Below are 27,392 nucleotides of genomic sequence, written 5' to 3' on the forward strand. Positions count from 1 at the left end.
ATGGTGACTATATTACCAGTTTACTAGAGCTGCTTTAACAAAATATCACAGACTAGGTGGCTTAAACAACAGAAATTTATTTTCTCATAGTTCTGGAGGCTAAGTCTAAGATCAAGGCATTAATTACCTGTTTAAAGGTCTCGTCTCCAAGTACAGTCACTTTGGGGGTTAGGGCATCAACATTAGGAATTTGGGGGAAACATAATTCAATCTGTAACAGTGATTATAAGGTTTTTATGTTTTTCAAAATGTGGCATTCAATTTTTTTAAACTGTTTAGAAATTTTTTTCCAGTGTATTTAAACTAATAAATCCTGTTCATCCATTTCTGTTATTTTTAAATATAAATATGAGGTTTCAAGCATATATAAAAGTACAGAAAAAAATATAATGGATAAATGTTCACATTCTGTCATATTTGTTTATATCTAAAGCCATTCAGCTAATCAGTATCCTGAAGTTATATGCCCTTTGGCATTGGTTTTTTTAAGGCTGAAAAATACTATTTTAGATAATGAGCTGCTGAATATTTTAAAATATGGATTGTTGGATGGTGAACTTGTAGCCTACTGTCAATTTTCTGATAGATCCCTAAAGCTCATCATACACGCTGTCTCTGACCATTTCCCAGGTTATACAAAGGTACAGTTTATCTTTAAAAAAAAAAAAAAGGTTGATATATGTTTTTACATATTGCTTAAGTAGGCTATTTTTGTCCTTTTCAGCCAAATTAAAAGAGATGTCACTGATCAAGAATTTGTGTGTGTGTGTGTATCTTTCTTTTTAGCCTGAAATGGTTGTGACAAATAATCTCCTGGATCTACCACCACCATCTCCTCCCAAACCAAAAACCATTGTCTTACCTCCCAACTGGAAGACAGCCCGAGACCCAGAAGGGAAGATTTACTACTACCATGTGATCACAAGGTAAGAAGGGCTATGTGGGCATCCCCAAGTCAGCTTTCAGTTGGTTGAAGAAGCTGCCACCATAAGGAGAGTTTTATGGTCATAGACTTGTTTTTACTAGTTGTTCACTGAGCTCGAGGGCTGCTGGATTTCCAGAATCACATCTTAAATGTTATGTCATACCTTAGACTTTGATCTTTTTTGGATATGTTTAGGTGTGCCTTTAATTTGCAAGACTCTTTTGGAGAAAACTAAGTTGTTTTTGAAGAATGGCAATGACTTCATCTAATGTTGTAGATATCAGGGGTCGTGGGCAAACCTTTTCTGCAAGAGGCCAGATAATAAATATATTAGGCTTTACTTGTCAAATAGTTCTTGTCACAACTATTCAATTCTGCTATTGCTATGTAAACTGCCATACATAAATGAATAGGCATGTCTACGTTCCAATGAAACTTCATTTACAAAAATAGTCAGTGGATCAGATCTGGTTCATGAGCCATAGTTTGATGACTCCTGCTATATATTAAAAACCTGATTTAGCTTTTTCTTAGAAATTTAAAAAAATATCTTTTAGGCAGATAGCTTTATGTGGCTATGTGTGCTTTCTGTGTATGTGTATTGGGGTGCATGTTTTGTCATCTACTTTATGTACCAATCTATTTATAGAACTTTATCAGTTAATATAAAAGTACATTATTTTTAATGCTTATTTGTTACATGGGTCATGCCTATGGGCCACTTGTTTTTGTAAGTAAAATATTTTGGGAACACAACCACCACCATTTATTTAGGAATTGTTTATTGCCGCTTTTATAATCCAGTGACAGTGTAGGCTAGCTGTGGTAGAGACCATTTGGCCCAAAATGTCAAATATATTTACTCTCTGATCCTTTGTAGAAGAAGTTTGCCCAACCCCTGCTCTCTTGTATGGTTATACCAAATTTTATTTAAGCCCACCCTGATTGGTGGATTTTCACTATTTTATATATAACCCTAAACCTAGTCATCCTTACAGACACTAATACTAATCTTACTACCTTCTTTAGGTAGATTCCTAGAAATGGAATATTTAGTCAAAAGAGACACATTTTAAATTGATAATTATTATCAGCTTACCATTTTTTAAAAAATTATGCCAATTTAGACCCCCAAAAAGGTATGTAAAAGTGCCTTTGTCTTCACGTAGGTTTTTTAACTCTTGTAAGACTAGTAGGTGAGAAATCTTAATTTCATTTTCAATCCTTTTATTGTTGAGATGGAATGTCTTCATTAGATTGTTGGCCATTTGTGTCTTTTGTGAATTGCTTGTTTGGGGAATCTACCCATTTTCTGTCAGCACTGTTAGATCTCTTTATCAAGAGTATTGCGGATGTTTTTGTTTGTAATGTCTTGTGACATAAAGAAGTTAAAATTGTCATGCAGTCAGATGTTTTCCCTTTATGTATTCTACTTAGAAATGTCTTCCTTATTTCAGTAAAAATACCTTCATGAACAAGACCTTGTTATGATGGCTAAAAACGTAGTGATTTTTAAAAAGCAATGTCTGCAAATTTTACCAGAATTTTGTTTTTTCAATACCATAGCAAGCTTTCTAATCACTTTTCCAAGAATAAATAAGATTGTATTTCTCATTTATGTGTGTGCTTTTTCCTTTTTTGTAGGTTTTCCTTAGCCAGCACCTAAGAGCTTAATACGTCCCTCTCTGTTCACTTCCCATAATAAAACCCACAGCTGCTTGTGGTTCTTTGATTACAGTAGAAATCTTGAGCCCATTTTTTAGTTCGTTCCATCAGTCAGAGATAAGCCTGTTTTCATAAACATCTGCAAAACTGACTTGCATCAAATGCCTTTAATGTTGCCGCCTGAAGATTGCTGTGGGAGGAAAGCAGAAGAGTGTAATGGCAAGGTTGACCTATCAGATATGTTGCTAGTTTCTTGGAGGCTTTGACATTTTAAATGATAGAGCATTCCCTGTGACAGCTGACTTCCAACTCCCGAGTATGAATTTCCTTACTTCCACTTGTTACTTCACAGATCTAGCTTTTAAAAAAACAGTTATTGAACACTTTTTTTGTAGTCAGTTGAGAATATTTTTAGCAGAGGGCACAAGTTTTTAACCTGTGTCTCTTTTCCATGCTGTCAGTCGTCAAACCAGAGGGGCACAACTACAAACAAGAAGGCTCCTAAAACAAGAAACAGTTTTCTCATATGATCAAGGATTGTGAGGAGTGTGGTTTGTTATTTTATTTTATTTTGCTCCAAGTATATGCTAGGTTACAACCATGATCGATCTCTTCACCTGCAGAGGGGTGGCATAGGCAGGTACCTACTCCATGGACTTTTTTTAGGCTTTGCTGAATCCTGTTTTCAGGACAGTAAGAGCCAGGTGAGAGACCAAGATGTTCGGTTTTACTGTTTTCTTTGACACCCAGCAGATGTTGCCACAACATTGGTTACAGAAATATAGTGGGCTAAACAGTTATATCTCTGGGATAGAATCATTGCTGCTGGAAAGATAACCAAAAATGTCTATGTCTTTTGTCTTGTTCTGTGTCTCACTTCATGTTGTATTTTATGTGTATATGAGCAGAAATACCTATGCCAGCGTCCTGTTTTCTGGCCGTAACAGCATGGCTTTTCTTACCTTTTTCTAGGCAGACTCAGTGGGATCCTCCTACTTGGGAAAGCCCAGGAGATGATGCCAGCCTTGAGCATGAAGCTGAAATGGACCTGGGAACCCCAACATATGATGAAAATCCCATGAAGGTGAGTGTGACTTAAACAGATATGTTTCCTAATCATTTGGGGAGTCTATATCCTGTCATTTTGTATGGCCAATAGCCACATGGCCTTGGAATTTTATTTTCTTTATTATTCTGGAGAATTTAGGCATGTAACAAGTGCTTAGGGGTGGTAGGACATCCAAACTATACAGAACAAAAAATAAAAGCCCTTAATTTCTATTCAGTTGGTCCCCTTTCATCATACTTTCCTCTCTGGAGATAAACACTGTTAACCTTTTAGTGCAGGAGTTCTCAACCAGGAGCAATTTGGCTCCTCAGGAGATATCTGATGTTATATAGAGATATTTTTTTGTTTTTACAACTGAGAGAATGCTACTGGCTTCTCATAGGTAGAGGCCAGGGAAGCTGCTAAACATCTTACAATGCACAGGCAGCCCCCCAACAACAAAGTGCTGACTCGAAATGTCTATAGTGGCAAAGTTGCAAAACCTTGTTTTGGTGTATATTCTTCCAGACCTTATGGAAAACACATAGAGTTTTTTGGGTTTTTTGTTTGTTTTTCTTTTTTTTCTTTTTTTTTTTTTTTTAACATTTTAAACACAAATAAAATTGTAGTATTCATACTCCACTGTAACTTCCTTTAATGTATCATAGCTCTTTCCCTGTGGATTACTGTATTCTTAATGCTATGCTTCTTTTTAAATATTTTTAGGCTCTTTAACTGAAGTCTTTCTTATTTCTTAGATAGTGTGGTTTAATGTCCTGCCATTTTGAGATTGATGGTTCTGGAAAGAAGTTAAAACTGGTTACAGTAAAACCTCACCACAGGAGTATAACTGCTCCTTTTTTTTTTTTTTTTTTTTTAAAGATTTGAGATCAAGATACTTTACTATGGGAATATTACTTTCGAACAAATAAGGCAAAAGAGAGGGAGAAATTGGGATTGGGGGGCATGCAAATCAGTGTATGTCCATGATTGAATTAACAGATTTTTTTTAAGCCCTTTCCACTTGCAGCAAGCATGTCTCCAAGCATGAAGTGTCTTGAGTGAAGTCAAAGACAATATATCTGTTTTCTTAGATCTGAATAGTAGTTTTTTTTTTATTTTGAAAATAAGAAGAGATACTTAGCTAGTTAAATCAGTGGAGAGAGGTAGGAGAGGAAAGGAAGGAAATGGAGTGAAAGAGCATTAAGTGAATGTGAGTTCAAAGTAAGGATTAGAGTTGATTTTTTGTTGTTAATAGATGGCAAAGAAACTGTTAGTTTGGTTGATCAGATTTAAAAGTTGAGAGTAGTTAGGTTTAAAGTCCATAGGTGGACTGTGTAGGGATGTATCTATCCCATTCATGAATTGTAAAATCGAAAGTTCTTACTGCTTGCTTAAGTTGTGAAAGTCTTTGAAACTGAAGGGCCAGACTTGAGACAGGATAAACGGTCAGAATATTGTGACTATAACTTGACTATGCTTGAGAAATTTCAGAAGAAAAAAAAATAGCTTTCTATGGCTAAAAAGAAGTGTTTTCTTACACAATCTCTACTTTGGGGAGTAAATCACCAATTAAAAATGATAATTTTTGTTTTCATTGTGTAGTGAAAATAATAAGAGATGAGTCCCAAGATGAAATTCCACTTGAGAGTAATTAAAACAGTGGGATTTCCACAGTGTCTGATGAGAAACTATTCCTTGGTGCCTGTTACAATGTCAACTTATTATAAGGGACAAATATTTTCAGATTTCTGTACCACTCATTAGCACTATTTAAAGAGACCACAAAGATTCCTATGTATTTTTAATCCTGTTTTTGAAATCTGGTAATAGGCTTCTGGAAGAACAATATATTTAAAATATATACTATAACTTTCTGTTTAATAGGTGAGCATGTATTATGTTTCCCAAGTTGTGCTTCAGTTGCTTTACTAGGACAAACTAAAGTTTAAAAGTCACATTTTGCACTTAAAGCAGAAAGTTGTTTGACTAAGGGACTTTAACTGTACTGTATACCTGTTAGAGAACTAGAATTTTCTCAAACCAGTCCACATAGTGCAGCCTTTCTCTATCATCTCTTTAAGACTAGCTTCCTGACATTTGTTTCAGTTATCATCAAATTACTTCAGGAATATTAAGGAGCAAACAACAAGGAGTCCATTCAGGGGTCTGCAAAAGCAAATATAGTATATCCTAGGATGGGACACCACAGAACTAAATCCAATGCTTAATTCAAAAATAACTCTTATATATTATATTGATACGCTCTTGTATGTTGGAGGGTTGTTGGTACATTTGTAAAGGAGAGTGGGAAATTATAAATAGGAAACATTCCTCCTACTACTGTTAACTGCCTCAGGGGGATTATAAAGTAAAATTTCTAATGGAGATTCCATGGTGTCAGCTTTCATTCAGTTTTCAGAGAAGAGTGGGGGAAACTTTTCCATTATTATTCTTTGCTATAATAACAAATACGTAAGTAAGTTCTTTCTGGAGTTCAAATAATAATAATAATGGGAGCACACAAAGTAATTTAGCTGCCAGTGTGTTTTTTATTGTGAACAAATAGTTAAAGGTAATGATATTTTCTCTCACAAAACAGAATCATAATCAAACCAAAGCAAGACTTATAACTTTAATTCCTTGAGTGAACTTCTTAAGGTTTGACCTGTCTATGAAATGGTTGTACCATTTCTACCTGAGCAGAAGATAAAAATTAATTTGAGAAAGTTTTACACTTAATACTTAACACTTGATATTATGTAAATGACACCTTTGGTAACCAGTTCAAAACATTCTTGCCATACAATTCAGAAGAAAGGAAAACAAATTGTCTTTCTATGGCCATTTGCTTTTGTCTAAACTTTTTCTCCCTTAATTCTTCACTTAAAACACTTTCTTGTATTATTTATGGCACATTTAATATTATACCTTTGTATTTGCAAATGCTTTTAAGGTAAAAAAATTCCAACTTAAACTAGCATAAACATAAAAAGAGACATTGGCTTGTATAACTTGGAAGTCAGGAATAGTATTGGCTTTAGATCTGGCTGGATTCTGTGGCTTAATTGATGGGATCAGGATTTTCACAGTCTTTGATTCTACTTCTCTCTATGTAAATCAAGACAAGAGTCAAATCTGGAAATTGTTTTAAGAAGAGCAGCTCAGTGATTGTTGCAGTCCTGTGTAAAGCACTATGCTGCCGGTGAGGGTAAGGGATGATACTAGTGTGACCTGGGCTCCCACTGCTCAAAACAGTTTACCTGGTCACAGGAAGGTACTGAGACTCCTGTGTTAATGGGCCTTGATTTTCAGTCAGTGATTCACATACAGAATTGATGAGATTAGTTTCTCTGTAGCCAGAAGTTGAGTCACCCCTTAGCTCTTACGAAATACGGTTTTGATGATCTTTAAGTATGAATAGTGAGCACGATTTTGGCATTGTTTTGGTCAGTTATCATAGAAGGTGAAAGAACTTATTTGTGAAATCCACCCAAGTGCTATGGACCCATGGAAGCTGGGAGAGGGCTGATCAGCACCTTCAGCAGAAATCTGTGTGTTGGCCATGATAGTGTGAACTACCTGACTTGAGGAATGTTTTCATTACTTAGTGAAGAGCACTTTCTGCCATTTATGAGAGTTTTCTTACGAGAATTTTCAAAATCTCCTCAGAGGAGAATAAACTATATATGAAACTCTTCACAAGTAAATATTCAAGAAGGTGTTAATAGATAAATTTTAGCTTTGGTTTCTTCCCCTATCAGGAACAAAAGAAAGAAGTCTGTTTCGCTTATCATTTAGAAACAGAAATACTTCTTAAAATATTTGAATGATCTATTAGGAAAGAAAGGAGATGGCTAACTCACTGATTTCTACAGTGCTTATGTCCAAGGCTTATGTCTGTAAACCCTAAAATTCAGAATGAGACTGCAGATAGAGGAATTTTCAAGCACCTATGCAAAGCAATTCACATCTTATGGGTGGTTTTTAACATACCTTTTTACTGTCCATGACTCTAACAGTGTCTGCCTTTCATTTGGGGTACTTATTTGATCTGTTGACATTTAGTAAATGTGTCAATAAAGTTGGGTGCAAGATCTACTCTTTTACTGTTCATTTTCTAATTTTTCATCTGCCTTTTGTTTTTATTTTCCTGCTTTATTTTGCATTAAGTTAGATTTCCCCCAAAATATTCTATTTCATCTTCTCTACTAACTTATTAGCCATATCTTTTTGTTTTACTTGTTTATTTTTTGCTCTGAGGAATGCTTAGAGCATCAAAGTATGGTATGGGGACCTCTGGGGATTCCAAAACCCTTACAAGGGAGCCATGAGGTCAAAACTATTTTTATAATACTAGAACACTATATTCCCTTGTCACTCTCATTTATTCACAAGTATGCCATGGAATTTTCCAGAGGGGTATGTGACATGGTTGAAGGCAGAAGGAAATGAGACTCCAGCTGTCTTCTGTTAAGCCTGACATTAGAGAGAGTCCTAAAATGTAAACCTGTGCTACTCTTACTAAATTTCTTTAATTTTGGAAAATAAAGGTTTTTTCCCACAAAAAAAATTATTGATACTAAAATAATGGGTTTGTTAATGCTGTTTTAAAATACTTACTTTTTTCAGTTTGGACTTAATTTCTAATATGGTAAATTTTGATAGACATAGCTTATATGAACAAAAGCTCTTTGGAGGTTTTCAGTATTTGAAGAGTGCAAAGTTATACTGAGACCTAAAAGCCTGAGAAGCTGTATTTAAGGTTTACAATATGCATATTTACTTTATTATAGTCTACCATTGTGTAATATACCACTTCATTTGCAATTGTAAGAACCTGTTTACATTTTGCCCCCCTCCTGTCCGTTGTGCTTTTGTCATACATTTTATTGTTTTCATGTGTTATGAATCCTCGACTATATTATTAATTTTGGCTTTAAATAGTTTGTTATGTGTTGAAGAGATTTTTTTATAACTTGGAGCGTAGTCTTATATTTACCCACATATTTACCATTTCTAGCACTTTTCATTATTTCGTGTAGATTTGAGTTTTCATCTGGAATCATTTCCTTTAGTCTGAAGTTTCCTTTAATATTTTGAGTATTTCAGGTCTGATGGTGATGAATTCTCTCATTTTTGTTTGTCTGAAGAAGGTCCTTATCATAACTTTTTTTTAAAGTAGATTTTATTTTTTAGAGCAATTTTGGATTCACATCAGAATTGAGCAGAAAGTACAGTGTTTCCCATATTCCCCCTGTGGCCACACATGCACATCCTCCTCTGCTGTCAACAACCTGCCAGAGTGATACACTTATTTGCAGTCAGTGAATCTAGATTGATACATCATTATCAAAGTCTGTAGTTTGCCTTAGGGTTCTTGGTGTGGTAAATTTTTGGTGTTTTGACAAATGTATAATGGCATGTATCTACCATTGTAGTATACAGAATAGTTTCACTGCTTTGAAACCCTTTGTGCTCCTGTTCATTCTGTCTTACCTCCCCCATCCATGACAACCACTCATCTTTTTACTGTCTCCAGTTTTGCCTTTCACAGAATTTCATATATAGTATGTAGCCTTTTAAGATGGGCTTCATTCACTTAGGCAATATACGGTTAGGGTTCCTCCATGTCTTTTCATGTCTTGATAGCTTGTTTCTTTTTAGCAGTGAATAATATCCCATTGTATAGATGTGCCACATTTTAGTTATCCAGTCACTAATTGATGGACATTTGGGTTGTTTCCACTCTTTGGCTGTTACAATAATGGTATGAACAATTGTGTACAAGTCTTTGGATATACATTCTCAGTTCCCTTGGTTAGATACCAGGAGTGGAATTGCTGGGTCATATGGCTAATCTACATCTAAATTTTTAAGAAGTGTGAAACTGTTTTCTAAAGTTGCTGTACATTTCTACCAGGAGTGTGTGAAGTTTCTGTGGGAGAATTTTTATACAGACAGATACCTAAGGGAAGAACCTCATAACTGTCACATGCTTCCAGCAAAAAACTACCTGAATGTTCATTCACTCTGTATCTTAGCTTCTTAGGCTTTTATCTCTGATTTGTCAGCTTTACCTTTTCTTGTATTTCTAATGAGAAAATATAAATGAAGGCATCTTTTCTGTTATTAACCCTTTGACAGAAGATGAAGGAACAAATGAGTTTTGATCTTCCAGCCAGCTGTGCCTTGATGCACAAGGCAAAGGCTTAAAGTATCAGTCTTTGGATTTCTTTCTAGACCATAGTCTCTATCATTAGGGTCTAGTTTGACTCAGATAGCTAGGGACTTACTTGGATCTAACATTCCTAACCAGTTTACAACTGTATTCACCTAGCTAGCATATCAGAAGACAGGAGAAGGATACATGTGGGGTATGTGTTTATTCAAGTTTATTCCTTCTGCTCCATTGTTTTTTTCATCTTTTGGGTTTTCATTTAGATTTTAATCCCCTTGTAGATACAGGCTGTACCACTGCAAATTTTCACTAATTCACAGGCCTTGCATTAGTTTTTTAGAGATAGAAAGAGAAATAAAACTGAGCATTAGTCTTCAGGAAGTTCAGTTTAAGGAAATAGCCACATCTATAAACCAAGAATACAATGGGAGAATTGCTGAAGTAGGAGTGTGTACAAAATGCTATGGGAGCACAGTGATTAATGGTCTGAGAAAATGCATCAATGATATGTCACAGAAAACATGATTTTAACCTAAAGCTAAGGTAGGCAGGAAAGAGGATTCTGAGAAGATAAAGCAGTTTTTGCAAAGGCATAAAGTCAGTACAAGGCAGAGCATCATATATAGCGAACAGTAAAAGTAATTTGGCATGGTGAGAGTTTGGGTAGTGAGCAAGACAAAAATAGGAAAAGTAGGTCAGATTTAAATTGTCTGAGATCTTGGTGTCCTACCAATGTGATTATTGTATGATAAAAGCCAGTGAATAAGCTTTTAAGGCAAGGAGTCAATAAAATATGTGTCCCTTGAGTGAAACAGACCCATTTGAAAAGGTAAGATTCGTAGAAAGGAGATCAGATTGAAGAGTATTATAATAGTTTAGGCAAAATGAGGAACTCAGAGTGGAGGTGTTGAAGATTCATGCAAAGTTTCCTGAAAGGCATCATTTGGGGCTAAGTGAACAAATTGATATGGAAGAGGCAAGTGTGGTCCACCATCCTCATTTTTAGCTTGGGTAGATAAGGTCCCATTATTCAATCTGAGGAATGAAGGAAAGATCAGGAGGAAGTTTGGGAATACATTCATTGTGTAATTTGAGCTCCCTGCAGAATCCAGGATAGAATGGCTGGTAGGCAGTTACATCTAGGTTTGAGTCTTCAATAAATAGGTGCTTGTTGGAAACGTAGGGATATATGGTATCAACATAGGGAAGGTATGTAATGGGCAAAGAATCCTTTGGAGAGAACTGTGTGGTTCTGGGTGGGTGATATTAAAAGCTTTTGATGAGGAGACTAAGCATCTGTGAGAGCCCTCCTCTCTCTTCCTCCAGTGTTGTTCCCTGCCTTTGGTCATCTTGTACTCTCTTCCGTCATCCATCATGTGGTCAGTGTAAAGTCATGTCTTTGCTTTGTGAACCACAGGCATAAATCATTACTGACTGCTAACATGATTGAGAGACAGCAGTTTATTTACTACTGCCTTCTGGCTTTTCATTAACATTCAGTCACAAGGTATAATAGGTGTCCTAACTATACTATGTGAAAATAGTAGTTACAGAGTATAATTTATTGGATTGAGGGAGTTGGAGAGGGTGGAATCAGGGGCCAAGAGTCTTTTCAATTATGATCCCATCTTTGGAGTTAGGGGTAATTTGCAAAAAGATTCTTTATGAAATCACTTACCAACAATGGAGAGGGAACTAGGAAATCGCATTTGAAAAGGTATTATCAGAAACCAGAGCCCAGATCTCTGCAGAGCAGATAGTTAACTTGCCTGATAACATAGCCTGGTCATCGTCTGGGGGATCAGTAACTGCTAAGGCTAAAACTACACTTGAGGCCAAATGGATAAGAGTATGAGGCTTGCTGGTTCCTCTTAAGGACCTTATTTCCAGGTTTTTATGAACTCCACTTCTCTCTGAATGGAGCACATGGAGCCTCTGTGTAATGTAGTCAGACTTTTGAAACACTACTTCCTGAAAGTGCCTTAGAGATCTTTTTGTTCCTGTCCTCTCATTTCTTGGACCCACCACAACCCCCCCCCCACTCTGCCTCTTTGACAGACTAAGGTATGGTGTATAATGCCTGATCTAGAACCAAACTGAAATTATTTTGCTCTTCCTGCTACCAAACGTAGTAGCAACTTCAAAATAGAATATACTGGGTTTTTATTATTTTCAGAGATCGATCTTTCTTAACTTATTAATTGGTGTGTACAGGTTTGCGTGTTGTAGAATTTAGGCTGAATCACGTGTATAGTGTTTCTGATAGCTCAACCCCTGTTTCTGGATTTGGGCTGCCCTGAAAGATAAAAGTTCCTCCTTAAATAATGTTTTACATTTCATGTTCCAGTAATTAAATTCAGGGGGAGAGAAGCATTAGCTGGGTACATCCTGCTCTTTGTCAGGACCCATTTCACTTAGGCTACACTCCTAAGATACAAGACATACAGGTTAAATGACATGGTCTTTTCTGTATGTATAATAAAAGATAGAGTTTGTATTTGTTGAGTTACAGAGTGTGTGGTGACCAGAGCCATCCAGTTAGCTTAAAGCCATTCCCTACTTAAAGACAGAAGGAGTAAAGCCTCCCCTTGGGTAATGCGAAGGTACATGGTCTTCCTTCTCATACTCATACTTAGTCATATTCTGACCAGATTCCTTGGGATTGCAGAGATGTCTCAGATGAAAGCTGACAGCAGGGTGAGCTTCTACAGGCAGTAAGCTCTGGCTTTTTGCCAGGCACTCTGCCTGCTCATTTCACTCTGTGCTCTCATCTGGCCACTGCTCATACAGGTTTCCAACAAAATCCCTCGTTGACTGATGCCTGGTGTGAGCCAACATATAGAAAAGGCAAACTCATTCTTGCTGAGGACCTAGGGGAACATACTGCTGTTTTATATCTCAAGAGTACTCTTCCCCTGTCTCTGGTAGATTCCTAGAATCTCAGCAAGAGACCTCTTGCAGCACAGATAGATGTTCCCTACCCCCATGAAGTAGCCTATTATATTTTGGGGACTGTTGGTCTAGCCTTACGTCTTTTCTGGTATTAGAGGATTTTTAATTGGCATAGGCATTTGGGAAAGTTAATAGCACTTGATTTTAAAAGTTTATATACTTAGAAATGCTAACACTTCAAATGGAACTTTTCTGGAGCCAGGGGCAGAGAAGGTTCCCAAAGTGTTTCATGTCATTGTCCATAAAGTGCTATCCTCAGCTCCAACTCTGGCTCCTTGTGTTGCTTGGCATTGGGCTTGAGTAACTGTTAACCAGTTTCTGAAATTATTTCTTGTGCCATTTGCAGATCACAGGCTGAGAGCTACATGAATTTCAGTACTCCCAAGAGAACTTCATTTTAGTTTATGATTTCCATGATAAAAGTCTAGGCATCCTCTATTTGAATATTTCCCTTCTTAATCCCAACTGCACAGCATGCAAAAGGACCAGGAAAGCTCCTAGACAGAGCTCAGTGGATTGTGCTCTATAACTGTATTTTTCAAGCCCTACTGACATCACCAAGTCAGAGATTAAATTAGAAGTGCACTGAATTTGTTTAGCTTCTTGAACACATCTCCCATTCAGAGGGAAGCAGAACATTCCTGTTTACACAGTATCCTCACTGCAAGCCTGGCCTCTTCTTTGTGACCCAGAGCCTTGAGGTGGCTGTCATACCTCAAGGGGCCTTCTGTACTTGTTACTGTTGATAACTCATTTTTGAGATCAGGAGAACAGCTGAGATTGTGTTGAAATTACCTTGGCTTATTCAGGCAATTCTTGATCCCTTGCTAAGTGAGATCTTACTGTGAAACACACCTACACTCTACACTCCTTGAAAAAATAACCACAAAATCCCAAAGCAAAACTTTTTTTTGAGTAAAGGTAGATTTATTTAGAGAGATACCTACTACATAGAGTGTAGGCTGTTTCAAAAGGCGAGAGAAAGGCCACGAGGTGTGGGGGTTGGGTGCTCAGGTTGGAGTAAAAATAGATACACACTCCATAGACAGAGTGCCGGCCGTCTCTGAAGATGAGGGAGCAAGAGGGGTGGCTACGAGGCGTGGTGTTGCCAGTTTTTGTGGGCTGGGTAGCTTCACATGCCAACAAGTGGGAGGACCATTCCAACTACCCTGGGGAAGGGGCCAAAGCAAAACATTTGAAAATAGATATTTGTGTTTTGTTTCCTGAAACCAGAGGTAGAATCTGTTTTTTCTACCCTGCCCTCCCTTTCCTGTTCCCAGTAGCCACAGAAAGTAGAAAAATGGAAAATATATAAAGCTCTTACAACAAATCAGAGAAAGCTGATTTACAGAAGCCCAAAGCCAAGGGAGTGTCACCTTTCTCTGGAGCCAATCCAGAGCAGAGGGAGTTGAACAGCTCCTTCATCACCAGCGCCTTCATACTGTTGATGGAAATAGAGGAATCAGAACTGAGGGTGGGTTGGGAATAGAAAAAGTTTTGTGCTTTAAGCGGCTAGCAAAAACACGAAGTACCTATCATACCAGCTGCAGCTTCTGCATCCATCTGAAGTGACTTGTATTCACAGAGGGGATACGCATAATCTTTTCCATGAAAAGGTACATTTACTAGGAAGAGGCTTGATGGCTGGTGGTGAGCAAAGGTATGGGGAGATGACTTTGCATGGCAAGTGCTCTCACCTCTCAGCAGTGCCTGGTTGTGGGGAACTTGGCAGTCTCCCCACTCCCCCCAGCACTGCTGGAAGGGAATATTCCTAGGTTTGTCATCATCTTACTATCTTGGGACAGAGTATCTTCTGTTGTAGATCCTACTCACCTGTTCACTGATTTGGATGACCCTCGTGTCCCCCTCAGATACTTAGATGCCTTTTTAGTCTTTCCACTCCTGAACTGAGGATACCAACCTCCAAGGAGCATCTCCTGCATGCTGAGACTGTCTCCTACAGTCGGGCCAGCTCTGCCTTTGGAGGAAAAGTGATGAGTATCCAAGGGGAGTGGAGTGACTTGAATGAGGACCATGATGTGGTTGGACCTTTCAGTTGTGTGGCAAAAGGTGTTCAGAACAGAGCATTTTGTCTTTGTCCTGGAATCCTAGAATGTCAGAGATGGGAGAGGTGGAGTTCATCAAAACAGGGCCTCACTTGACACTGCAGCTCAGAACAGGGGCCTGAGTGTCCAAGTCACAGAGCACATTTCCTCTGCAGAGAAAGTCACCCTGAAACAGATGTTTAGCTACATCAGAGATGTAGCTTAGACTTAGGGTAGAGAATTAGAACTTGGTTTATAGGAACGAGGCCAGAGCCAGATGACAGGATTTAAACATGAGGTGAGAGTGGTAACAGCAGCTAAGCTGACTCCAGGCCGTGTCCCTTTAGGATCTTAATACCAAGAGTCAGGTATCTCACCTGGGGGAAAAGAAAGGAAGGTTCTGGAAGAACAGGGCGTCACTAAGCTGATCTCTCATGCCCACACTGTTGTGTTTTCTTTTCCATTTCTAGACCTCAAAAAAGCCTAAGACAGCAGAAGCAGACACCTCCAGTGAGCTAGCTAAGAAGAGCAAAGAAGTATTCAGAAAAGAGGTAAGGTTTGGTGGCTGTGCTATTTGTAACATTAGGCTGCCCTGCTTTTGGGTGTTCCCTTGCTTCTGTGATTTGACTGTGCGGTGGTTATGTGATGACACATTGGTGTGATTCTTTACAATTAGGTAAGAAGCACTTTTATACCCATGATCTCGTTTTACCCTACAGCAAGCGCTTGAGGTAGGCAAGACCAGAACTGTCATTCCTCTTATGTTGGTGGAGGATCTCAAGGTTCAGAGAAGGCAACCTGTAGACAGAAGAGTTGAACTCATGCCTTCTGGCTCGAAGTCTAGTTCTCTTTCTGTGACACCTCATTTGGTGGCTGCCTGATGAAGTGATTGGGAGAAAGCTTTATGTTGCTGGAAGTGTGTTTCCAGCTATCAGGACACTAACCCTTTCTGCCTCAAGGCATCCGGATTCTACACTCCAGCCTTTGTTCACTGAAGTGGTTCATGGTCGGTTGGAAGTAGACACGTAAATAAGCAACTGTGTGTGGCAGCTGTGTGATGAGTGTGCCACAATAGGGCTGGAGGCCACTATTCAGGGTGTCAGGAAGGGCTCTTGAATCAGGGGTAGAAGTTCTCCAGGTAGCTCAGGAGGGACGTAATTCAGGCAGTAGAGTGTCCAGAGGCAAAAGAAAGCATTGTCCCTTCCGGGGAATCTGTGGACTGTAGCACAGAGTTTGCGAGGGGTGTTGGAAGATGAGGCTGAACAGTGTTGTGCTACTTTATATAGGGCCTGTGTGTCTATGAGTTACAGGGAACCACTGCAGGATTTTAAGCTGGGAATAAAGAAATTTCCTATTGTATTTGGGGATAGATTGAAGGGAGACAGTATGAAGGCCAGGAGACCACGGGAAAACTTTGAGTAAAAGCCTTCCCTAGGGATAAAACTTAGTTTGTCACTGTCCCTGTGTAAAATTATTGGCATTGCAGCTCAGCCAACTATCAGCTGTTTATTTAGTGCCTACCTTGTATTTTAGCCTGTTCTTTGAACATCTCAAAGCTCAATGACTTACAGGGCTAGGTACACCCTGTTCATGGTGCTCCATGGCAAAGTCGCTATCACTGACCTCCTCACTCCCTTTGTCCCCTGGGATCTTAGCACCACAAATACTTCAGGAGTCCTGTGCCTGGATCTCTTTTGAGAGCCACTGGGTAGGACAGACAGTACAGAAATAACTCAGAGGGACACTGGAAGTTGTGTATTGAAAAGGGTTTTACTCCAGAGCTTCTCCAGCCAGCTGCCATACCATGCTTCCATCTGCTTGGCACTGATGTAGTGTGACTCAAATGAAGTGCAACACTTACAGACTAAGTAGCCTTCGATAACAAAATGGTGGCCTGGAAAGGCCCTGTCTGCCCTGCCTCCAGGGGCAGAGAATTTAGCTATAGTCTCTTTATGCCAAGGACACAAGATCTGTTAGCTGAAGCCTGGGGCTGCCATGAGATTCAGCAGTGGAGTTCTGCTGCTCGGTCCCTCCATCTGCTGCTCTGTCAGGCTTGTTCATCCATCCAAGGGAGCTTTTCCCCCTCAAGGCTGACCCGGTCCTTTTCTCTTATATCCCACTGGCATACTAGCATTCTTCTTTCCACACTAGCCAACCTGAGTGAGGGAAAGGGAAGGATTGGCTGGCTCTACTTTGCTGTCTTTTCTGATTATTTCCTCAGTACAACTTCATGCCACCTCTGGGCTATTAAGCAGTATATTCTCTTCTCTCTGCCTGCAGATGTCCCAGTTCATTGTCCAGTGCCTGAACCCTTACCGGAAACCTGACTGCAAAGTGGGAAGAATTACCACAACTGAAGACTTCAAACACCTAGCTCGCAAGGTACTCCCCCTACTTGTGGTCTTAGAATGTTCTGGGCAAACTGCACCTTCTAAGAAGGTCTCTTTCATCATAGAAAGTGGGTTTTCCTTGCCGGATGCCCAGGCTGGGGACACAGGAACAGGGAAGGAAGATACAGGCAGGGAGGTTCTCTAAGAGCTGAGCTTCCCCTTTCTGGTGATCCCAGCAACAGCCTGCCCCAACTACCCCCTTGGTCAGCTGTCAGTCTTGGTAAGAAGGGCCCCAAGGCAGCAGGCTGGTCTACCCCTTCAAATCATTTCCACTCTGATTGGTGGCTGTGGTCTTTCTTCCTGTGTCCTGGACAGCTGACTCACGGCGTTATGAATAAGGAGCTGAAGTACTGTAAGAACCCTGAGGACCTGGAGTGCAATGAGAATGTGAAACACAAAACCAAGGAGTACATTAAGAAGTACATGCAGAAGTTTGGGGCTGTTTACAAACCCAAAGAAGACACTGAATTAGAGTGACCTACCGGGCCAGGGTGGGAGGACGGGCAAGCTGGTAGGACAGACTGGGGAGAAGAAATCCTGTGGGCCCTCTCTGCCCCGCCCCACCCCACTGACAGGGCTGTGCTACTGATGACACATCACCCTGGGGAATTCAGGTCTGCAGATTTCAGGTGAAAGCCACAAAAATGAGCTCCATCTACAACAAGCAGTCCCTGGTTGTGAGCTGTTGGTAGAGGCCATCAGAGGCAAGGGCTTAGGCCCTTGAGACCTTCCCTTCTGAGACCCTGGCCAGGCCTGACCCCACTCTCACACCTGGGTCTCCTCCTTGGCGGTGCTGTCAGCGCACAGACTCATGCGCATCCCCACCCACAACCCCCTTACCCTGAAGATCTGTATTATATTTTAATGTATATGTGAATATATTGAAAATAATTTGTTTGTTTTTCCTGGTTTTTGTTTTTTGTTTCGCTTTTAGCCTCTACGTGCTAGGATCACAGGAAGACTTTGTAAGGATGGTATAAGTTCTCCTGCAAGGTTTAATTTGTTATCATGTAAATATTCCAAAGCAGGCTGCCTTGTGGTTTTGGCCAGCCTTGTGCTATGTTGATAAGATTGATTTACTGCTTAAAATCACTTTACTTTATCCAATTTTTACTGAACTTTTTATGTAAAAAATAAAATCAATTAAAGAACTTGGCATGTGTGTTCCATAAAAGCTAGTCAGGCATGTTTGTATAAAGTGTTGTCACTGTTGAGAGAGGAGATGATGGCCATAGGTGTGTGAAGTCCAGAATTACTCCTTGAGATTAGAGTTTATCACACACAGGCCTTCCCCACAGGCCCCCTGTGACTGAGGTAGACATCTTACACGTGTACTCCAAGCAAAGGAAGTGGACCTGAGGCCTCCCTGGCACTGGGCTTCTTTACTTTGCTTAATAGCCCAGCGAAGAGAAAGGCACTTGTCTTTCCTTTTGTCCCTTCTGGCTGGCAAGAGGCAGGGAACCTCTTCCCTCCAGAGACTTGAGTTACCTGAGGGAGGCCACAGGAATGCTTATTTGATATTTGGGTTTCCTGACCCCCCACCAGGCTCCCTGACACTGGGCTTGGATACTAGAGGGGTCCAGTGCACAGGTAACAACAGTGATCACGTGGAGGACACAGGGCTCAGTGGAGACACATCCCACTCCTGATGAACCCGTTGTCTAGGCAGTGAGAAGGGCCAACCAAAAGCTTCAGGCCAGCCTGGGGCCCATCTCTGCAAAGAGAGTGGTCCCATCTCTTCCTCACCAGGGTGATTTTGCTCACTGTACCAAAGCCCTTGGGGAAGAGGCTGTGATCTGCCCAGTCTTGGGTGGGGTGGGCAGCAGTCACTGCCTGCTGGGCCCTTAGAACTCAGGTTGTATTCATTTGATCCTCACAACCTGAAGGCACAGGAATTGGCACTGTTTGGATGAGGAAAGTAAGACTCCTCAGTGAGGCTCAGTATCTCATCTGATTTCCTTGAATTAAAGGAATTGTAGAAAGAGGAGAAAAACGCCTACTTTGAAGACGTAATCATTAGATGTGCTATTTAACAACGTAGCCAAAGTATTTTCCCATGGTCTTGCAGCCTTACTGTTAAACTCAAGCACATTATTGTACCAACTAACATGCTTGAGCACATGAAAAGGGATGAGTTTGCCCTGCAGAGGTGCAGCCATGTGCGCTGCTGCTTTGCAGCAAAGTCAAACTCATGGTTTTACCTGAGGCTCTAGGTTCCTCCAAGGAAATCTGGGAGGCCTTTCATTAAAGGGTGGTGACCAAGGAGCTGTCAAGTTTCAGAAAGGACCTCTTTGAAGAGGAATTCTGTTATTTTACCTCCCTTTAAGTTTTTTTCCCAAATCTTCCCCTTCTACACACACCTCGATACCTTTAAGCTCAGATCCCTTTGGTGGTGATGAGGGGTGCCAGCTAATCCAGGGCCTGTTCATGTCTCTCAGTGCAGGATTTCAGTCATTGCCGATCCGATCCCGGTAGCCCTCTGAAGTAGGTGTGGTGTCTCCAGTGCACTGGCCTGATTCAAGCTGACCAAACACTCAGCCTTTCCTGCTTTCTCTCCTGGGTTATTGCCCAAGGGTCATTTCCAGATGAGGGTGCCTCTAAACCTGTCCTTATTTTAAGGAAAAGATTTACAGGGTTAAGCAGCCCTAGTAAACTGAGGAAGGAGCAGTAGCAGCAGTCTGATGAGTTTGGCACTCACAGCCCACCAATCCTAGTCACATCTCAGCAAGGGGACAAGATCTACTCTGGGCCCCAATCTCCTGAGTGAGTTTAGGTGCCTGTGTTTCTTAAGTGCTCTGATCCTGATGGAGGCCAGGATGGTAGCCACTGTTCCTTCTTAGGCAGGGCCTGTCTGCTAGAGCAACCCCCTCCAAAGGCACAGTAACCAACCTGCCCGCCTATCCATTCAAGGTGGTCATATACAAGGGGTGCAGATGGTCTGGCTGCAGCTGCCCTGTCTCAACAGCCCCTCAGGTGGGATGACCTAACTTGTCCTTGGCTTGTGTGGAAACCACATAAGCAGCTGTGGAAGCATGTTTGGACCTCCTCTCCTCTCCTGAGTCTAGAACATAGGTCTTGAAACAAAAAGCCTTACTTCTTTTTTCTCACCTAGAGATGACCTGACGCCCTTGGTAATTAGCCTCCCAGGACCAGTCTGCCTCTGACCTCCTCCTTGCGCGGGCAGGCTTCCAGCCTCCCTTTGATGTTGGTCACAGCACAAGTCAAGAAAATGGTCTCAAACCTAAGGCCCCTTGGTGCCAACCTGAGAGTCAGGGGTGAGGGTAGGAGGTTGCCTACTGAACATGCCAATCTTTTTATTCTCCAGCAAAGGAAGCTAAAGTTCAGAAAGGTAAAATACTTCCTAACACGACTCAGCCAGTGAAGGCAGATGTGGGATGTGACTGCCATTCCGCCTCCAGAGCTCACACATCTGCAGGTGCACACTGCCAATTTAGGGGCTCCTCCTACCTTCTAGGGACCCTATCCTTTTTCTGGGCCTCTGCCGCCACATAGCCACCCACGGAGCCAGAAGTGCCAGGACAATAGTCCAAAGTTGCCTTTAATATGGGATACAAAAGTAGAAAGCAACAGTTGAGGCTAAGTAAGGGGAGGGGGACAGGACCATTCCTTACCACCAACCTTCCTGGAGGAAGGTAGGGTGAGGGGAGGTGAATGGTGGCTGGATCATCTGTGCCCCCCTGGCACAGAGCAGGCTGAGGTCACCAATGCCAGGAAGCCCGTGAAAGGGAAGGTGTATGAGATATGAGGGTGGTGGGGAGCACCAGAGCAGGTTCCGCGAGAGGCCGGGCTGTGGAAGCATCACTTACACCACAGAGCAGCCCTCAGCAAAGGGGCCCAGGACCCGGACCACATCTTCACGGCCCATGGCAGCCAGGGTGTCTGCTAGCACCCTGAGGGTGGCACTGCTGCCCTCTTGAACAGCCCAGTCTCTCAGCAGGGTGTAGGCTGGCACCTGGCTCTGGGCCATGGTCTCCACAGCCTCAGACCGGTAGCCCAGGCGGCTTGCCAGGCCCTGCCAGCCTTTGTCAGATTCGCCAGATGCCTCCAGGAGCTGCTCCACTTCCTCCTGCTGCTGCCGAGGGAGATGGAGGTAAAGCCGGCAGCCAAGCTCAGGATGTGGCCCTGAGGTTAGAGACATGAGGGGCACATGAGGGTCAGACAGGCTTTGTAGTGTGGCAGAGCTAGGATGAAGGACTATAGACTGGGGTAGAAGACTCACCCTGGCTGGGAGCACAGGGCTCCAGACCGCATGGAGAGTCCTGGAAGACAGTGCTATCCCCATGCATCTGATCCCTGTTGAAAGCCCCCAGCTCTGTAGTCCGAGCTTTGGCCAGTTGCTGTCTCTGTTTGTGTGAGCGCCAGCTGTGGGGAGCAGGGGGACCTGCCAGCCTGCTCCAGTCTTCACTGAGTCAGAGAAGGAGCTGGCTGGGAGTCCAGATGGGGAGAGGGTACCACAGGGCAATGCCCAGACCACCTACCACTTGAAGGCCACATAAGCGAGCAGACCGAGGACCACAGTGGCCAGGAGGGCACAGTAGACAGGGATGATGCTGCTCGAGGCCCCTGGAGGCTCAGGGGGGAATGGAGAGGAGGTGCCTGGGGCCAGGGCTCCCCCTGCCCCTACCCACACTCCTTCCCTATCCCTGTCGTGCTCCCTCCAGGTCTTACCTGTAGAGAAAAGGACAGACAAGATCAGGAGCAAGGAATCAAGGCGAGGGTCCCTAGGCAGCAGACATAGACTGCTAGAAAGACTTGAAATAATAGTCCCTACTATGTGAAGTCAAAAGCTCATACCATAGCATCGAAGATGACTAATTTGTTCCCCACACGTAGCTCCCACAGCCTCCTCTTTGTTCACCACCCTTGGACACCTAGCCCTTCCCTGATGCACCTCCTCTCAGGCTTCCAGACATCTGCTCTTGCTGGTCTACCGTCTCCATCTGACAACCTGGCAAGACTCTCCTCCCCTGGGAAGTCTTCCTTGAACTCTCCCAGCCTCTCCCTTTTCTGGCTCCTGGCACTAAATTGTGTCCGGTCTTTCCTACCAAGTCTGGACTGTGACAGGACACTGATTCACGTTGGTCCCTGTGGGGGCCTCTGGGCACGGGAGATCTTGTAAATTTTTGCAAAATAAAGCTGAGCCAGAAGGCAAGTAAATGCTGCTGCTCACTTCTGCCTGTAGGCCAGCTGGTCCCCACAATCCAGTGCAGGCAAGGCACAAGAAACAGGGACTCCAGGGTCTGTGACTGGACTTGTGTGTGGCTGACCCACCTGTGTGCTACCCTCCTCTTACCCAATGCCCAAAATTTGGATCAAGAGGTGCTTACCCACATGGACCATGCCTTCCCTGTGGCTGGAGTTGTGAAGCATAGTTCTGCCAGCTAGTAGTGCTCCCAGGGGCTGCATCTCTTAGAGAAGAAGTTAAAATGTCATGGGCAGCGCCCAGGCAAAGGACCTGGGAGACTTACGCGTTCAGAAGGGTCTGTGTATAGGGACATGGGGGGAATTCCTCAGGCTTAAAGTCTGGAATCCCTTAGGGTAGTCTGTCCCACTTTCCTGGTTCACTTCATCCTGATTCACTCCAGGGCTGGGTACCCTCCATGTCCCCACTCACCAATCTAGACCAGTTTCCTCCAGGGTCAAATGGGGTGGAGGTGATGATAGAGCTGGCCGCAGCTGGAGGAGGCCAGGGTGCAGCTCAGCATGGAAAAGGGCACACTGGAAACCCCCCTGTCTCAGAGACCTTGGCAAACCCCTGGTCTGAGTCCAGGGATGGCAATAGGAGAACCAGGGAGACTCCCATCCCCATTCTCAGCCAGAGCCAGGTGGAGACTTAACTGGCTAGTAGGAAGCTCCCCAGAGTTCTCAGTACCAGCAGTTTCTGGAGTGACTATGTTCCCATTCCTGCCTCCAGGGTCAGTGTCCAGCCCTCACCTCCTGCTCAGAGGCTGGATGGGAGGGTACTCTGATGGGCTCAGCAAGGGTAGAGGGCATGTGGGCCCAGAGGACTCCTGGTCCTTTCTCATCTGGGAATTTGGAGAGGGTCTGGAGGCCAGAAACCTGAAGAAGAGGACCACTCAATCCCAGGAACTATCTCTACATGTAGGCTGATACCTGATACTGCTGGGACTGCAGGTCCTCAGGAGGCGTCCTGAGGCCTGGGGAGGAGACCCTGGTCTGGGCTAAGGAGGGGAAAAAGGATGGAGAAGAGACCTGGGGGAAGGCCCTTCAACTCCCCAACATCCACCACTCCACATCTGGCCTGGTCCAACCCAAGCATTCCAAACTCACTTCCCTGGGGAAAGTCACGGGCCCACGTGTGTGGCAAAGTCCAGTGTCGGCGAGTGAGTCTGGCACAGATTCTGTGGCGACCCTTGCCGTGTGAACGATGTGTACATTCGCGTTACTTACCACATAAGCGGCCCTTTCTGGATCCTGGTTGGCGGATTAGCCTGTGTATAGCGCTTGCAGAGAGCCAGGCCTTGTGTGTGTACCTGACCACCCCCACTCCCCAACACCCACGAGCTGCGGGATTGGAGCCTCTACCACACACACCCGTCTCCAGGTCCACAAAAGACGCACACACAACACCGCACACCCACACTGCCCTGGCTTCCAACACGCATCCTAACCCAGACGTCAGCACCATAATGGACAACATCCGCAGGACCTCTGGTCTGCAAGTGTGGGGCCTGGAGGCAGCCTTCAGCGCCTCCATCCAGGAAGACCCAGGACTCCGTCCCCAACCCGCTCCTGACCTGCAGCAGCCGACCCTCCGCAAGTCCCAGGATACGCTCAACCTGACGGAACGTGGCCTCCGAGCCTCGGGCCGGCGAGGAGGTCAGAGTGGAGTTCCTGGGTAGGCCAGGTTCTGCCCGCCCGAGAGTGGGGAGGAAAGCTGGGAAGTGAAGGGGGCTGGACACCGAAGGGCGGGGCGGCACTGGAGGGCGGGGCCGCTCGCGGTCTTGCCCCGCCCGGCTCAGGAACGTGTACATGCGCAGAAGTGAGTCCGAAGCCGCACCTGAGAAACCGCGGGCCGGGCCGAGCGGAGGTGACAAGTCTCCTTGGGACTTGAGCCCAGAGCAGGCTGAGACGCAACGCGCGCACGCATGCTCGGAGGCGGAACAGCTACAAAACTAGTCCAGGTTTATTGCTGAGATGGGAGAACGGGGGTGGGGGGTGCGCCCTTAGGATTAAGGCCACAGCCCGGCCCCTGTGCTACGGCGGGACGGGGCCCTGGGAGCCTGGATCCCCCTCCTCAGATTGTGCAAAAATGCTTGCGGCCACTGAGGCCAGTGCTAAGACTCTGGGCGGCCCCTCTGCCGGCGAGGGGCCGGACTTCCTGGAGTGACACCGCCCGCCAATCCCTGAGCTGGGCGGAGGTGGGGGCCCTGCCCACCCCCTGAGGCTGGGTGTCGCCTCCTCCTGTGGACTCCTGGGTGGGGCCTCGGAGGCGGAAACTGCTGGGGGCGGAGCTGCGCAGTGGGGCGCAGGGCTGTCAGCGGGCCTCTCCAGGGTTGTACTCTGTCTCCCCGGAGGACACCTGGGAGATGCGCCTCGAGGACCGCCACAGCTTCCGCGCGAACTGGCTACTGCGCACCTAGTAGGAGTAGGAGCAGGCTGGGGTCAGCCAGGACCGTCGCTCCCGGCCCTGTTCGAGGGGCTGGCCTGCCTGCATCCTCACCTCAGAGGGCTGCCCTGCGCCCACCACGATAAGCTTGCCGTCCTCCAAGCCCACGAGCACATGGCTGTGCTCCTTGGTCACAGCAACGCTGCGGATGGGCACCTTCATGGGCAGGGGAGGCGTGGCTGGCAGCAGTCTGCAGGGAGGGAGGGCATATGGATATATATGAACTCATGACTGCAAGGAAGCTTTGTATCCAGCAGATGTCCCTTCATTCTCCCATCTACCTCCTTATCCTCATTTGAAGGATGGCTTGTTTAAAATCGACACATAAAGAGATCCCCCACGAATGTGTGGCTAAGGGAGGCCCAGGATAAGATCACCCCACTGTGGAATGGGAGAACAGGTGACAGGCCTTGAAAAATGTGTGCACAGACATGTAAAGAGGGTGTGGGTCCACGGGGGCACCTCCCAGTGTCCTCTGCCAATGACCACCACCCTGAAGGACCATGAACCGGTAGTAGTGGGGCTCACTTGTTCAAGTGGAAGATGTGTAGGGCACACTGGGCCGTGCCCAGCAGAACAAAGTCCTCCGTCACCGCAAGGGCTGTGGGCTGCTCCACCAGGGGCAGTGAAGCTCTCAGCCTCCCATTCACCGAGTACAGGTGCAAGGAGTAGGTGACCTGGAGGAAGCAGGAGGTATCAGCAAAGACAGAACCCCAACCACCCCTATCTTGGCTGGGTGCCCTTTTTCCTTACCTGAGCCCCCAGACGCTCCCGCGCTGAGCTCTGCACCACAATCTGGCCCTCTGACCCCAGCGCCAGGTAGGACACAGGTCCAGGCAATGTGGCCCCAGGGGGCCTTAGTGCTGCTACAAACTGGCCACGGCGTACAGTATGGATGATCACAGTTCCATCCTGCAGGAAAGCAGCTTAGGGTGCGAGGCAGAGGTGTCTGGGCTTCAGGGGCAGTGCCCAGCAAACTCAGCCTCCCCCGGGCACAGGCAATCACACACCTCAGATCCAGAGACCGCCATGTCGAGTTCAGTGCTGATGGCCACACAGCTCACTGCAGCTTCGTGCCCATATAGGATCTGCACAGGCTTTGATGCCAGCCCCACTGAGAGACCACCCTGTGGAGAACACCAGCGCTGGCTCAGGACTGGGGCATCCCACTACCTTGGCCCCTGAGTGAGAAGGCTAAAGCTCACGAAAGCGAAGGCCTTGTCCAAAGCCAGAGAGCTGGAGGGCTGCGGAGCTCCAGACTTGCTTATGGTAGCAGGGGGAGGGGAAGAGAGGAGGGCAGGGCTAGAGGCCAACTGAGGGGCAGATGGACAGCAGGGTTGGACTGTGGGGGCCCCATGGGGCTTCCACCTGGCACACCTGTTGCAGGAGCCGCCACACCATGCACGTGGTGTCCCGGGAGCCTGAGATGAGGTAGATGCCACAGGAGTCCAGTGCAAGGCAGGTTACTACATCTGCATGGGGGGAGGGGAGGGCAGGGTACAAGCAGAGCAGAGCAGTTACCCCTCCCTGGCCAGCCTCGGAACCCTACTCCCACCTGCACAGCCCTAGCTCCAAGGCTGCCCATACCAAGGTGGCGGCTGAGCTGGTTCAGCAGCTTGCCCCGGGGTAGCGCAGTCACTCGCAGGCTGCAGTCCCAATGGCCACCACTGAACAGCAGCTTCCCGTCGGGGGCCACCGCCAGAGCTTGCCCACTTACGCCACTGCCTGGCACCCACGGGCCGCTCAGCAGTCGCTGCGTCCTGACCCAGTGAGGAGGACCACAGGTAAGGCAAGGCCACATAGGGGACCCAGGCCCTCAGAGACCATGGCCAGAGCCTGCAGATGGCCTGCATTTTGATTGGGTGGGGAGACAACTCTGGGTGCGGGGTAGTTACAGCCCACCCCTGCCCACAGCCCTCTGTCCTACTTGGGATTGCCCATGGTGGGGTCTTTGCTGAAGCTGAAGTAGTTGCTTATGTTGCGGTCATAGGGCAGCCAGCTGTGGGTGCCCAGCAGCCCACTGGCACTCACAGTGACCTGCAGGTGAGAGGGGGCAGAGGTGGGTTTGGGCAGAGTCAGAGACGGGGTAGAGCTGAGGTGGAGCCCGGCCCAGTGCACTTACCAACAGGTCTGGGGAGCCCTGGGTGATGAAGGAGTGGGGCTGCCGGTGGGGAACCAGAGCCAGTACGAGGGGCACGCCCTCACTGATGACCTGCAGGGGGAGTGTGGGGCTAGCTGGTGCCTGAGCAATCAGCGGGGGCTCCCACTACACTACCTGCTCCCTGGAGCACCACTCTGTCCCTTGGTCTCAGCCGCCAGGAGTCACAGACTAGGTGCCATAGAGGCAGAAGTCCCTCTGAGAAACAGGCATCAGAGACCAGTGGGCCTTCAGGAAGGCACCTCAGAAAGTAAGTAAGAAACCAAACAGGATGGACAAGGAGGACCCTTCTAGGGTCTCAAGCTCAGTTTCAACCTTAGTCCTCCCACCCCATCACTCCATGTCCCCCAGCCTGCTTGCAGGAGCAGAAAAGAGCC

The 27,392-nt window shown here is 45.2% G+C and overlaps 3 protein-coding genes across 26 annotated transcripts in view; 1 reads left to right on the plus strand and 2 right to left on the minus strand.

Annotated features, from left to right (window-relative positions):
- Positions 1–18,357, plus strand: part of SETD2 (SET domain containing 2, histone lysine methyltransferase) — a 114,511-nt gene extending 96,154 nt beyond the window's left edge. For 3 of the 4 annotated variants that reach the window (XM_074345018.1, XM_045520669.2, XM_045520674.2), the window contains 5 exons: positions 787–926; positions 3,563–3,674; positions 15,287–15,367; positions 17,097–17,198; positions 17,522–18,357. In XM_074345018.1, coding sequence (XP_074201119.1) covers positions 787–926; positions 3,563–3,674; positions 15,287–15,367; positions 17,097–17,198; positions 17,522–17,683 — 597 coding nt within the window. In that variant the 3' untranslated portion in view covers positions 17,684–18,357. Of the gene's footprint in view, positions 1–786; positions 927–3,562; positions 3,675–15,286; positions 15,368–17,096; positions 17,199–17,521 lie in introns of those variants that run through there. The other variant, XM_074345019.1, reaches the window with a different exon arrangement.
- Positions 13,773–24,206, minus strand: LOC105072891 (death domain-containing membrane protein NRADD). 12 transcript variants are annotated; one of them, XR_012500024.1, is made up of 9 exons: positions 23,986–24,206; positions 22,555–22,635; positions 21,706–21,895; positions 21,447–21,589; positions 21,034–21,349; positions 19,575–19,814; positions 14,693–14,879; positions 14,148–14,212; positions 13,773–13,940 (listed from the first exon to the last, which is right to left on the minus strand). XR_012500024.1 is itself a non-coding variant. In XM_074345031.1 (6 exons), exons 2-6 carry the CDS (start codon positions 22,631–22,633, stop codon positions 19,724–19,726), a joined length of 819 nt encoding a protein of 272 aa, XP_074201132.1. In that variant the 5' UTR covers positions 22,634–22,635; positions 23,986–24,206; the 3' UTR covers positions 19,567–19,723. The 12 variants fall into 12 exon arrangements, 2 of the variants coding, with proteins under 2 accessions (XP_074201132.1, XP_010958291.1); XR_012500022.1 differs by adding an exon at positions 14,304–14,415 and having other exon boundaries at positions 13,773–14,212; XR_012500021.1 differs by having other exon boundaries at positions 14,304–14,879.
- Positions 24,207–24,356: 150 nt separating this feature from the next.
- Positions 24,357–27,392, minus strand: part of NBEAL2 (neurobeachin like 2) — a 29,984-nt gene continuing 26,948 nt past the window's right edge. For all 10 annotated transcript variants that reach the window (XM_074345010.1, XM_074345009.1, XM_074345008.1 and 7 more), the window contains 9 exons: positions 26,980–27,069; positions 26,785–26,894; positions 26,445–26,617; positions 26,235–26,329; positions 25,868–25,984; positions 25,611–25,769; positions 25,386–25,534; positions 24,912–25,047; positions 24,357–24,827 (listed from right to left, as the gene is read on the minus strand). In XM_074345010.1, coding sequence (XP_074201111.1) covers positions 24,726–24,827; positions 24,912–25,047; positions 25,386–25,534; positions 25,611–25,769; positions 25,868–25,984; positions 26,235–26,329; positions 26,445–26,617; positions 26,785–26,894; positions 26,980–27,069 — 1,131 coding nt within the window. In that variant the 3' untranslated portion in view covers positions 24,357–24,725. The remainder of the gene's footprint in view (positions 24,828–24,911; positions 25,048–25,385; positions 25,535–25,610; positions 25,770–25,867; positions 25,985–26,234; positions 26,330–26,444; positions 26,618–26,784; positions 26,895–26,979; positions 27,070–27,392) is intronic.

The sequence above is a fragment of the Camelus bactrianus genome, chromosome 17 (assembly GCF_048773025.1).
Source record: "Camelus bactrianus isolate YW-2024 breed Bactrian camel chromosome 17, ASM4877302v1, whole genome shotgun sequence".
Classification (NCBI taxonomy): domain Eukaryota; kingdom Metazoa; phylum Chordata; class Mammalia; order Artiodactyla; family Camelidae; genus Camelus; species Camelus bactrianus.